Source organism: Haliotis cracherodii, unplaced genomic scaffold (assembly GCF_022045235.1).
Source record: "Haliotis cracherodii isolate W230 unplaced genomic scaffold, xgHalCrac1.p SCAF_3, whole genome shotgun sequence".
NCBI classification, from domain to species: Eukaryota; Metazoa; Mollusca; class Gastropoda; order Lepetellida; family Haliotidae; genus Haliotis; species Haliotis cracherodii.
This window is the reverse complement of record NW_027266286.1, coordinates 60,001,711-60,014,069: the sequence shown is the minus strand read 5'-3', so window position 1 is coordinate 60,014,069 and position 12,359 is coordinate 60,001,711. Positions and strand designations below refer to the sequence as shown.

The 12,359-nt window shown below is 39.8% G+C and overlaps 2 protein-coding genes across 3 annotated transcripts in view; one reads left to right on the top strand and one right to left on the bottom strand.

Moving 5' to 3' along the window:
• The window catches only part of LOC139475907 (midasin-like), a 141,470-nt gene that overhangs the window by 53,126 nt on the left and 75,985 nt on the right, over window positions 1–12,359 (top strand). Inside the window, exon 40 of the mRNA XM_071259124.1 lies at window positions 9,647–9,806. Coding sequence (XP_071115225.1) covers window positions 9,647–9,806 — 160 coding nt within the window. The remainder of the gene's footprint in view (window positions 1–9,646; window positions 9,807–12,359) is intronic.
• The window catches only part of LOC139475906 (uncharacterized), a 38,327-nt gene that overhangs the window by 3,552 nt on the left and 22,416 nt on the right, over window positions 1–12,359 (bottom strand). The gene's annotated exons all lie outside the window — the stretch shown is intronic.

Below are 12,359 nucleotides of genomic sequence, written 5' to 3'. Positions count from 1 at the left end.
TCGAGTGTGGGATTCAAGGGGTCCGGACCCCCCACCCCACCTTTGTGGACCCGTGAAGATTCCGGGATAGAATAGGTCTTCAGCAACCCATGCTTGACATAAAAGGTGACCATGCTTGTCTAAAAGGCAACTAACGGGATCGGATGGTCAGGCTTGCTGACTTGGTTGATGCATGTCATCGTTCCCAATTGCGTGGATCGATGCTCATGATATTAATCACTGGATTGTCTGGTCCAGACTCGATTATTTACAGACAGCCGTCATATAGCTGGAATATTGCTGAGTGCAGCATTAAACAACCAACCAACCAACCACCCTTTTTGAAAACCAAATGTAGTATGTTGTAGGCACTAAATTATCTGAGAGTGGATTTTTATATTTTGGACCCCTTGCTTTAAAAATGGCTTGATTCGCCCTTGAAGAACATTATTATCATTTTAAATATTATTTCCTATTTGTGTGTGTCATCCTTTGCAGTAAGGAACACAACAAGCATGAATGTATCTGACCATCTGTCTGTGCAGTAAGGATGAGGGCCCTGTTCCACAAAGCGATCTTAGTGCTACGTTGATCGTAAGCCTATGGTAAAGTATGGGAGTTAAGACCAACTTAGCACTAAGGTCGCTTTGTGGAACAGGGCCCAGGAGTAGCAGCAAACAAGTAACATAATTTATTCCTGTTTTTTCCTATTTCTGTGAGGTGACTCAGCGACGTGGGATAAATGATGGAAGTTTAGTGGCAGACATTAACTTTGTGACTCTCCGTCGCCTCCATATCTCGTCAGCCCCAGACCCAGCTGAAGTCGACATTGCCGACAATAAAACAGCGGCATGGCAACATCGGAGGATGCATTAGGACCTTTATGCCTTTCTTTTATGCATTGTTGTGTAACATTTGAAATGTACGAGACTTTCAAGTGTAGAGTCCTTTTACTTTTATGTGGGCCTTTGTTGAAGATGTGAGAGTTGTATGGGCAGACAGAGATTGAAATATTCTTGTCTGTAAGAGATGTCGCATGGGCTGTCTGGCTTCTCCAGATCGGCTTGGGACTCTGTGAGTAATATAAATCAGAACGAGCCTACTTGCCTGTGGCTAATAAGAGTTTCAAAAGGGAAGTGGGATGCGTAATGGCCATTGACTGCCTCATTCTCTTACAAGACAAACAGTCACCATGTGCCTGATGATGCAATTGAAGCCGGTATGAAACAATTTTAAAACCCAACAAGACAGTCGGGCGAGTGACCCATTAATGTTGCCTTCCAATCTTCAAGGTTACCTGCTGCATTTAGACATTAGGAAGATTGAAAAATCGCGAAGAATGAGAGACAAGTTGCACCTTGTTTCGGTTGAAATAATGCTAACAATCACTTGAGAATCTACGAGGAGTTATGATAAAACTGAATATATAAGTAGTCTTCAAATTATATGCAAACAGTCGAGCAGGTGGAGGAGAATTTTATGCAGTCTGACCGAAAAGTTAGCAGCCATTGGCAGGCGGGCAGGCAATTATTTCGGACACTGAATTGAAGCTCTCCTTCTTCAGACATTTTGAAACTTGTTATTGAGTTGCTAGGAAACACACTGTCAGTCATCCACCTCAGGATACAAATGATCAACAAATGATTAACAAATGATTAATTGTAGATGTTATATTGGCACCTGGGATGATATTGTGATAAGCAACTATTTTGCAAAATTATATTGTTTAACGTGTATCTTCAGATATTCTTTAAGTTAATTATTTCATTTGACTTTTTATCATCTACTTCAATTATGTTTCCTAGCTAACATAATCATATTATGATCACCAGACCAGCTGTTCAGAGTTGCCTCCCTTAGCAGCCAGGATCTGCTGACCATAGGTTCCGGTTCCACATTCAACCCAAACCTGCTAGCACAAAACACACACTTCTGGGTTACACCAAATGGTAACAGTTTGTTTCCTGTGGCACTATGCTCTTGGGATGTTATTGTATTTCACGATATCAATGTGTTGATGAATTCTTAATGTCAATAATATATCAATACAAATATCGATATTAAATTATTAATTCACTGCCACAGAAAAAAGTTTATTTGTCAAAACTACCATGTTAAGATGCACAATAAGGAGTCAGAAAATGCCATTTTAAACATTTGATGGATAATAAGGAAGAAAATTTATGGATGTCAACTTCTTTAGTAGAAGGAACACTACGTTAACACAAGGGATGGGTATTGAATGTGTAAAGTGTATCACAATATTTTACAATGCACAATGCCGTATTGCGATACATATCACAATATGTTGTGTAATTCAAAATTTTGAATTCTGAAGCAATTTGAAACATCAATGCAGGAATTGAAGTTCATGAATGGAACAAAACAAGATGCTGGAACAGCATAATTTTGAATAATTTAATAAATATGCAAAGATGCACGCTCCGGGACAGTTGATGACTTGGTGTTATACCACTGCCACAGAAGAACTCCAGAATGCAGCAACCCATGCTTGACGTAAAAGGACGCTATGCTTGTCGTAAAAGGCAACAAGCAGGATCGGGTGGTCAGGCTTGCTGACTTGGTTGATGCATGTCATCATATCCCAATTGCGTGTGGATTGATGCTCATGATATTAATCACTGGATTGTCTTGTCCAGACTCAATTATTTACAGACCGCTGTCATATAGCTGAAATATTGCTGAGTGCGGCGTTAAACAACTACAAACCAACCAACCAACCAATTTGCATTTTGGAATCACAGAAACATTTTGAAGGTATTTGGCAAGTGTATAACATTAAATACATGATAAAAACAGCTATTTGAAATTATTTGATATACCGAGAATAAAAACAATATATCATGGAAAGAACGAACATCAATTTACCGATACCCCGGGTATACCGCGCATCCTTAGTTAACACATACTAATTGATGTTCTCTGTCTCATGGCATTCATTCACCTGATGAAGGAGTATGTATGTACTCCGAAACGTTGTGTTCCTCATAATAAAGAAGTTGACATCCATTAATTTTCTTCCTTATGTGTATCACTTCTAAATGCCTTTCAAAGACTTGATGTAGTGGATCAGACTAGTTCATATTTGAGCTGACATGCCTTGACTGAGTGCAACTGACATTTGACTCATGGCGACGCCCGGGCTTTGGGCTTTACCATATTTCTTCTGTTAAATGCCCGGGCGTCTATTAATGTCATGCAAGCCATTGACCCGATATCTGTTAAAGGCCGGTGTCTATAAGAGGCTTGACGTCTTTTCTGTTTAATGAAAGCACAGTGGCAACTCACTACCTTACCGAATCCCAAATTCTACAGTCATACACGGGTACATTTGCAGGGAGTAATCATTACCAGTGGCGCAACTAGGCTAATTGTAAGTGTAAGCAAAACCAATTTTACAAGTGGGTGGGCACGAGCACGCTAGGGTGGGTTTAGTGGCATGCTTCCCCCCTCCCAAAATCTGTAAAAATTAGATGCTATTAAACACTATTTCCTGCATTTTTGGAGTGTTTATAGTAGATTTTATTTGTTTAAAATATTGGATATTTATTTATCATAATTTTTTATCAGCGATATACATACATGTTTCACCAACACATTTTCGACTTTCATTCAAGAAACATCTATGGTGACAAATGAAATTTGAACATTAAAACGAATCAATGATATTACTTTTATGTGTTTTTACATGTTCATTTGTAGTATGTGATGGTTATTTATTTTTTCATATTTTAACATGAGCCGACCTATCATAAAATGAAAATAATTGTGAGAGAGTGATTTGATTATGTCACTAGGTACGTATATTTTGTGGAACACTTTAAAGGGCTCTCTGCTAGCCTGAGTGAAATCCTAGTAAGTATAGTTATATGAAATGTTCATGTATTTGTATATGCTAGTATTTCTTCAAATAATGTCCTGAAGGTTTTGTTACTTCGTTACTGATATCTCAATGCAAGATGAACTTAAAATTCAACAAAAAAAATAATTTTTTTTAGTTCAACCTTGAAACGAACACTGAACACACCTTTTGACCTTGATCACAACAATGAAATACACATTAAATAGCAAGTCACCAAGTCATCGACAGAATCGCAGGATCTTGATCTTTGAATTAGCATTGAAATGTTTGTGACAAATAGCCTCTCAGTATTCGTTGACGGTCTATATTAACTCTGACAACTTGATAAGCCATCTGCCCCTAAAATCCTAAAATGCGTAAAGATTCTGATTTTCAAGTTAGACAATAATTATTATCGTTTTCGACGGTGTAGAGTTTGAATTAATGATTTACTCAATAGATGGTAAATTATTTGAAAAAAGAATTGTGTTGTTTTTTTAGGTTAGATTTTTAAAAAGAAAATTCAGGTGTAAGCAATTGCTTTTCTGCTACAAATGGTAGCTTCACCTCTGACTACATGCTGTAAGTTAGCGACAGGGATCATTAATTTCATCAAATGACAGACTGGGTATCTATTAAAGTTACGACATCTAATAGAGGCTCAGCTTCTATTTTTTAGACAGACTGTAAGACCCGGCATCAATGAGAGCCAAGCATATTTTGGAGGCTCTGCATCGAATAGAGGCAATACGGTAATTCCCAACACTTGAAGTGTTCTGGACACACCAGACAGTATTTTTTGAGGTCTTGATTAATCTTGGTTTTGACATTCATGATGTTACAGAAAATACAGCACAATTTATTAAATGGTATCAATATGTCATGGATCTTGGGCAATTGCCATGGCTTGGCAGCACCTTGCCGGCGGGAAAATAGCACAGAACCAGGCCGAATGCAGTTCATTTTGAACTTTGATTTTTAGCTTATATGGATCGATTGTGTGATCGTCCCCAGTTCACAGCTGGTAGATTTCCCTCCGGAAGACACAGCGTGACAGATGACATCTTAATCCCTCCAAGTCCATACTCCTTGTGATTGAACTGCCACACTCATGAATCCCCGACTGTTGCGTCCCTTGGGCACACCAGAAACCTATGATTGTGGGTTCGAATTCCGGTTCGCCTTGATTATGTTTCTAGGTTTGTCAGCACCATACCCGTGTTTGTGGGTTTCATCAAAATGGTAAACGTCTGAGACCTGCATCACTTCTGGCTTTCCTCTCACATTAAGCTGACATGCCGTGATATGACTGGAATACTGTTAAAAGCGGCGTTAAACCCTACTCACTCACTCACTCATGATGAGATCAGTTGCCTCGTACTTACAAACCACGCTAGACGTGAAGATTATCTGACATCATTCTATTATCTTAGCACTTATCCTTTTTCAATTCTTTTGTTTTGTGTTTTATTTTTATGCAAAGGGTTTAGTCATTTATAGTAATACTAGTAACTGATAGATTTCAGTTCATTCATTAAGTTCTGCCTTCTGAGGATGCTATTCAGTCATGTTGAATGTAGCCAGTATCATATTAATCCCTTGCTTTTAAGGCATTAATGTGTCTTTGTTGGGGGTAACAATCTTGTTTGTTTAAGCATGGGATGAAAGTGTAGCTGTTGTGTTAAGTGCGAAGACTGATCGATCATGTCCGTTTGAAGTGCTCCTTATTTTGCCTAAGACTCATCGGTACAGATCAACACCTGATATTGTGGTAGATTAATGGTGATTAAAGTCTGAAGCTTTCGACTTGCTTCCCCACAAAAACACTAAATACACAACAAGCCTTTGAAACAGAGTATGGTCTGAGCTCCACATCTTTCCAAATTTAGAGAAAATGAGCTCTTTAGCACAGAGACGTCAGTCTTCCATGGGAAGTAGTTTTTATCAATATTGGATCTCTCCGATTGATGTGGTTGTTACTTGTTTTTAACAATAGCAATATGAGGCTGAGGATGCGATGTCGGTGGCTCCACTGTCGTGTTAGACAGGATTGTGGTTACTCTCTCACTTAGCTGTCATATCATGCTAGGAATCGTCCAGGTCTCGCGAGCAATCAGTCTCCCACGGACTATTAGTCAGCCTTTAGTGTGTGGGGATGTTGGGCTCTTTAAGGAGATACACTGATTTTTATTTCAGCGATCTTGTTCCATGAGCTCTGTTACTTGTTGATAGGAGGATTACCTTGTCCACGGAGTGTGTTTTGATAAATCATCTCAGCTGCTTCAAGGACATTTGAAAACTTGGAGCAGCTGAAATAAGAACAAATGTTTCAGCTAATTTCCTTGTAACTGGTCTCAAACTATTTTTTACTGCTTTTCAATTTCCCATCTTACAAGTTTTGTTGAGATATTTTAAAATGGATATTACAAGAATGTTTTTGTTCATTGCTAAAAAGGCAGATTATTTTCAATTTCAAGCAAGTAGATGTAAGATGTCTAGATGGAATGAGATTGCCCTCAGAGCAAAGTAGTGTTTAGGATAGGTACTTACATCAGAAGTGAACACATTCTTGGAAAGAAAAAAATGTAATCACAAAGCAGAATCTGTGATTCAAACCTTAGTTTTACGGAAGTTTGGTAATTCATGTTTGAAAAATGGATTAGGGTTACTGGCAACATTATCTTTGAATAGTTAGGATGATAATTGTAAGGAATGTTATACAACTCAAGAGAAATAAGGGAGACTGATTCTTCTGTGTTACTGGATTTCATCTGTCATGATATGTAATATGAAGTGCGGTGAAAAGGAGCTTACCGTTGTGTCCAAGATTATTGCACTTATATAGCAACGTACGTGCGTGCGTGCGTGCGTGCGTGCGTGCGTGCGTGCAGGCGGCTGCTTTTACTACTCAGGACTAATGCTGATTTATAGTGCTAGCCCTCTGAGATACCATACAGCAGTTGAACATGAATACCCCACTCAGACACATTATACTGACTCCGAGCCGACCAGTCCTTGTTTTAGCCCCTTAATCCCAAGTGCTAGGCAGGGTAACAACAAGTACCTTCTTTTGACGTCTTTTGGTACGACGCAGCAGGGGATCAAACCCTGACCTTCTGCTCTCCCAGAAGCTCAACCACTAGACCAGGATGGCGGTCATGTGTGATATGAACTAATCAGGTGTTTTTTAAACTCTTTTGAGTGGATCATTATCACTGTTTCTAACTTCTTTTGAGTAGGGGCGGTGGGGTTAAAGTGGGTAAAGCGTTTGCTCATCACGCCAATGGTACAATGAGTGAAGCCCATTTTCTGGTGTCGCCTGCTATGATATTTGCTGGAATATTGCTAAAAGCGGCGTAAATTCCATACTCACTCACTCTTCTGAGTAGTATGTAATCACTGTTTCTGTCGTCAAAAGGGCCGCGATTTGCTGTGCAGAGTTGCGTCCCTTGGGCACGCCAGAAACCTATGATTGTGGGTTCGAATCCCGGTTCGCCCCGATTATGTTTCTAGGTTTGTCAGCACCATACCCGTGCTCGTGGGTTTCACCTAACTGGTAAACGTCTAAGACCTGCATCACTTCGGGCTTTCCTCCCACATTAAGCTGACATGCTGTGATATAACTGGAATACTGTTAAAAGCAGCATTCAACCCAACTCACTCACTCACTCACTCCACACTCATGATGAGTTTAGTTGCCTCGTACTTACAAAACACGATGGACATGAAGATTATCTGACATCATTCTATTATCTTAGCACTTATCCACTTTCAATTCTGTTGTCTAGTATTTTATTTTTATGCAAAGGGTTTAGTCACTCACTCACTGTTTCTGTGGAGTCTTCTTTAATTTTTTTAGTAGTATATTTTCATGTAACAATGTGTAACATGTCAAATGAGGCTTCATTCCATAACATCTCCCTATGCCGACATGCAGCGGTACCTGTACTCAACATAGCGTTACGACGTTGTGACTGTCAATAATTGATTCCCTAGCTCAGAGGGCTTGATTGATAGATTATGTGAGGATTATATCGACAGTCACATAAAGGTTGAATAAGTCTTTTGCTAATGCAGGTTAAATTTGACAGATATCCTTCCGAGCAAATATGGGGAGAGTAAGGCTGGAGTGATGCTTGCGCTGATAGAGGGGATGTGTGATGAGAGCGGACAGAGAGTTTATCAGACCCCCGCACTATCAAACCCATCGATGCCATACTCAGCTCACGTTTCTTAAATACATGCCAAATGCAGGGAATTGAGAAGATCAATTTATCTGAAAATTTAGTATTGTGTGGTGCTTAAGTGGGAGTCAAGGTGGCACAGTGTTGGTAGTGTTAGACTTACATGACACTGAGGTCCAGGTTTAGATCCAGCTGCAGCATTGTGTCTCTTTGGACAAGCAGGGACTCTACCCTGTCGTAATCTACCCTGCTGCTGCTCATGGACATAGTTTTGTACATAGTTGAGAAATTGTTGGAAAGTTAAACTCAATAAATACAGGAGACAGAAAGACATGAATGGTAAAGAAACTGTGTATTTTGAGCTCAACTGGCCTGAAGACAATGTGAGCTTTTTTCTTACGGGGGCACGGGTGGCCCAGTCGTCTAAGGCGCCACGATTCGCTGTGCAGAGTTGCGTCCCTTGGGCTCGCCGGAAACCTATGGTTGTGGGTTCGAATCCTGGTTCGCCCAAATTATGTTTCTAGGTTTGTCAGTACCATACCCGTGCTCGTGGGTTTCACCGAAGTGGTAAACGTCTGAGACCTGCATGACTTGGGTCTTTTCTCCCACATTAAGCTGACACGCCGCGATATAACTGGAATACTGTAAAAGGCGGTAAACTCAACTCACTCACTCACTCAATCAATTTTCTTACAGGCATCAAAACTGGAATTTCAGTATGGCTGCCCTTTAACTTTTTAAAAAAATAAACAAATTGAAATACTGAAATTCAAAAATCTTATTTTCCAAAACTTCAAGGGCCAGAAGCCTGAAATGTGGTGAATGATATGGGTGACACATGTAGTTCCAAGTTCGTTCAAGGCATCTTGATTGGAAATCCAATATGGCTGCCAACAGCCATGTTGGAAAATACCAAATAATCTTAAGTCACCCATCATGAACATCTTATCTTCAGAAACCTTTGTACCACTAAACTTCACATGCTTGTTCCGACCAATGATGACACCTGAAATTGGTAAAGAGGTTTGAATCAGATTTCCAATATGGCCATCATGGCAGCCATATTGAAATAGATGTTTATGGCCATATCAGTCATTTTTCCTCAAATGTTATAACTTCAGTATGTGTGTAGTTAATATCAGGGGTCAGCATATATGTCCTGTTGGTATACATATACTTTGAGGATCAACACATGTGTTCCGTTTTTCGCACTTTGAGCATGCAACTGAATTTTGTCAGAACATACTTTTTTACACTGTAAACATTTTCTATTCAGAAAACCACTGGACCAATGAAGCTGAAATTACATGTACTTATTACCTATATCTTTGTTGACATTTTAAACAGTTGACTACATATACTGGTGAGCTACAGTGCCATGACATTATTTTTTACGTATTTGTACAAGTTTTGTTTGGTCCATTTGTTAAATATGGTAGACAACAAGATGGTTGCATCTGAAAGTTGACACATCATGGGAAATACTGAAGTTAGAAATAATGTGATTATTTAAGGCAATAGAGTGTCACTCCAAGCCATTCTTGCTGCTCATTTAGACAATGTCAGTAGTGTAACCTAATACTTTTGCTACGTTTGCATCAAATGTCATCTCTCTTGTCAGGTGGATATATTTCGCTACGTGGAGGAAGTTGGAGCTGAGGTCAAGAGGATTGTGAAACGTGTACAGAGGGAGCTGCTGTGCGAGCACACGACCTTGACCTCTACTACGGTACAAACACTAGATCGTGAATGGTCCATCTACACCAACTTGACCACACAAGGTAAATATTAACTTATTGTTTCGAATTTTATGCATATTAGTTATACTTTTATCAGTAGCACCCATTCTGCTGCACATTTATGGTCAGGCATTTTCTTGTATTATTCCAAGAAAATTTGATGATGATGATGATGATGACCTTTTTATGATAAAATCACATCCTCTGGGCAATGGCCAGCACTCGACTATCTTATTACACCTCTGGGGTGGTTGGGTACCATGTCTACATACAGTATATATCATACACTCATGGAGGGGCGGTTGGGCAGCTTTGTGGTCAAAGCGTTTGCTCGTCACGCCAAGGACCCGGGTTCAATTCCCCACGTGGGTACAATGTATGAAGCCCATTTCTGGTCTCCCCGATGTGATATTGCTGGAATATTGCTAAAAGCGACGTTAAAGCCATGCTTACTCACTCACTCGCTCCTACACATGAGTGAGTGAGTGAGTGAGTGAGTGATAAACTTCTCACAGCTTCAGCAAGTTTTCAGCTATTGCTGACGCCAAAGAGTATAGTGCTGACAGCGTTGTGTTTTGCTGGGGGCTCTGGTTAATGCCTGCCGGTTATATTACTGACAGGGTAGCAAAAACACTCACTCCTGTAATGTTGATGTCATAAGGATTGTCTTGGCAATTATTGAACTTACTGACTGATGGCCCAGCTCAGATCGCAGGGAGTCTGGTTGTCAACTCTCTGCATGACAATCTTGAATGAAGAGTGTTTAATTTTTTTACTTGATCTCAACTTTATTTGTTTGATGCATGAAAGCTGGTCCAATTTAGACAGAAAGCACTCAGTGTCATTCTCGCTTCCATGTGAAGTTGGCAAATGCAGAAAGGTCACAGATCATAAAAAAATCATGCTTGATGAAATTGGACATTCTGATGTGCTGATTGTCTCCAGGGTTGCAAAAAAGTACTCTTTTGTTTAATGATACCAAGGGGCCGTGATAAGGGTGATCAAACATGATACCAAAATGGCTGCTTGTCAACCACTGCTTCCACAAAATGAAGATCAAACATGATACCAAAAGGCATGCTTGTCAACCACTGCTTCCACATAATGAAGATCTGTCATGTCTGAGTGAGTGTGTGAGTTAAAATTTAACGTCGCATCGGCATTATTTCAGCCATATGGTGACTCACTTCTGTAAGTAGGGTAGCCTAGTGGGAACAGCGTTGGCTCGTCACGCCAAAGGCCAAGGTTCGTTCCTAGCATGGTTACAATGTGTTGTTTCTGGTGCCCCCCACTCCATGATTCTGCGACCCGTGAAGATCCGGGGTAGAATAGGTCTTCAGCAACCCAGGCTTGCCGTAAAAGGTGACTATGCTTGTCGTAAAAGGCGACTAACAGGATCGGGTGGTCAGGCTCGCTGACTTTGATGATGCACGGTCATCGATCCCAATTGCGTGATTCGATGCTCATGATATCAATCACTGGATTGTGTGATCCAGACTCGATTATTTACAGACCGCTGTCATATAGCTGGAATATTTCTGAGTGCAGCTTTAAACAATAAACCAACCAACCATGATTCTGCTGTAATATTGCTAAAAGCAGTGGAAAACCCAACTTACTCATGTTGTTTTTGTCATGGAATATACGCAAATGTTTATGTAGTGATGAGTCATGAAATCGTTAATCTTTTAGTAAATGTAAGGTTTTTTTTCATTTATCAACTCAAGAGAAAGATTTTCTGTTGAAAACACATGTCACAATCAATTATTGTGCTCCCCTGTGTGAAGCAGACAGACAGACAGTCCGGTAACGCTGTGTGGTCATGGAGACAGGATGACATTCAGACAGTACAGATCAATCCTGCCAGCACTGGATATACAACACTGACGTGAAACATATTACATAGACTGACATTGAGTCCGAGTTATATTTATGTCTACAAAATAATTTACAAAATCAAAAATAGAATCTCTATGGAGCCCAGAAAATGCTTAATTTCATTAAATGCCTAATCATTCTAGGCGTGAGTTGGACTCCATCCAGAAATTAAGTTTTTAACTGGGAGGATAATAATGGTTATAGTGCTGAGTGTGGTGTTTGGAGTTTAGTGATAGATGTTATAGTGCTGAGTGTGGTGTTTGGAGTTTAGTGATAGATGTTATAGTGCTGAGTGTGGTGTTTGGAGTTTAGTAATAGATGTTATAGTGCTGAGTGTGGTGTTAGGAGTTTAGTAATAGATGTTATAGTGCTGAGTGTGGTGTTTGGAGTTTAGTGATAGATGTTATAGTGCTGAGTGTGGTGTTTGGAGTTTAGTAATAGATGTTATAGTGCTGAGTGTGGTGTTTGGAGTTTAGTAATAGATGTTATAGTGCTGAGTGTGGTGTTTGGAGTTTAGTAATAGATGTTATAGTGCTGAGTGTGGTGTTTGGAGTTTAGTAATAGATGTTATAAGGCTGAGTGTGGTGTTTGGAGTTTAGTAATAGATGTTATAGTGCTGAGTGTGGTGTTTGGAGTTTAGTGATAGATGTTATAGTGCTGAGTGTGGTGTTTGGAGTTTAGTAATGGATGTTATAGTGCTGAGTGTGGTGTTTGGAG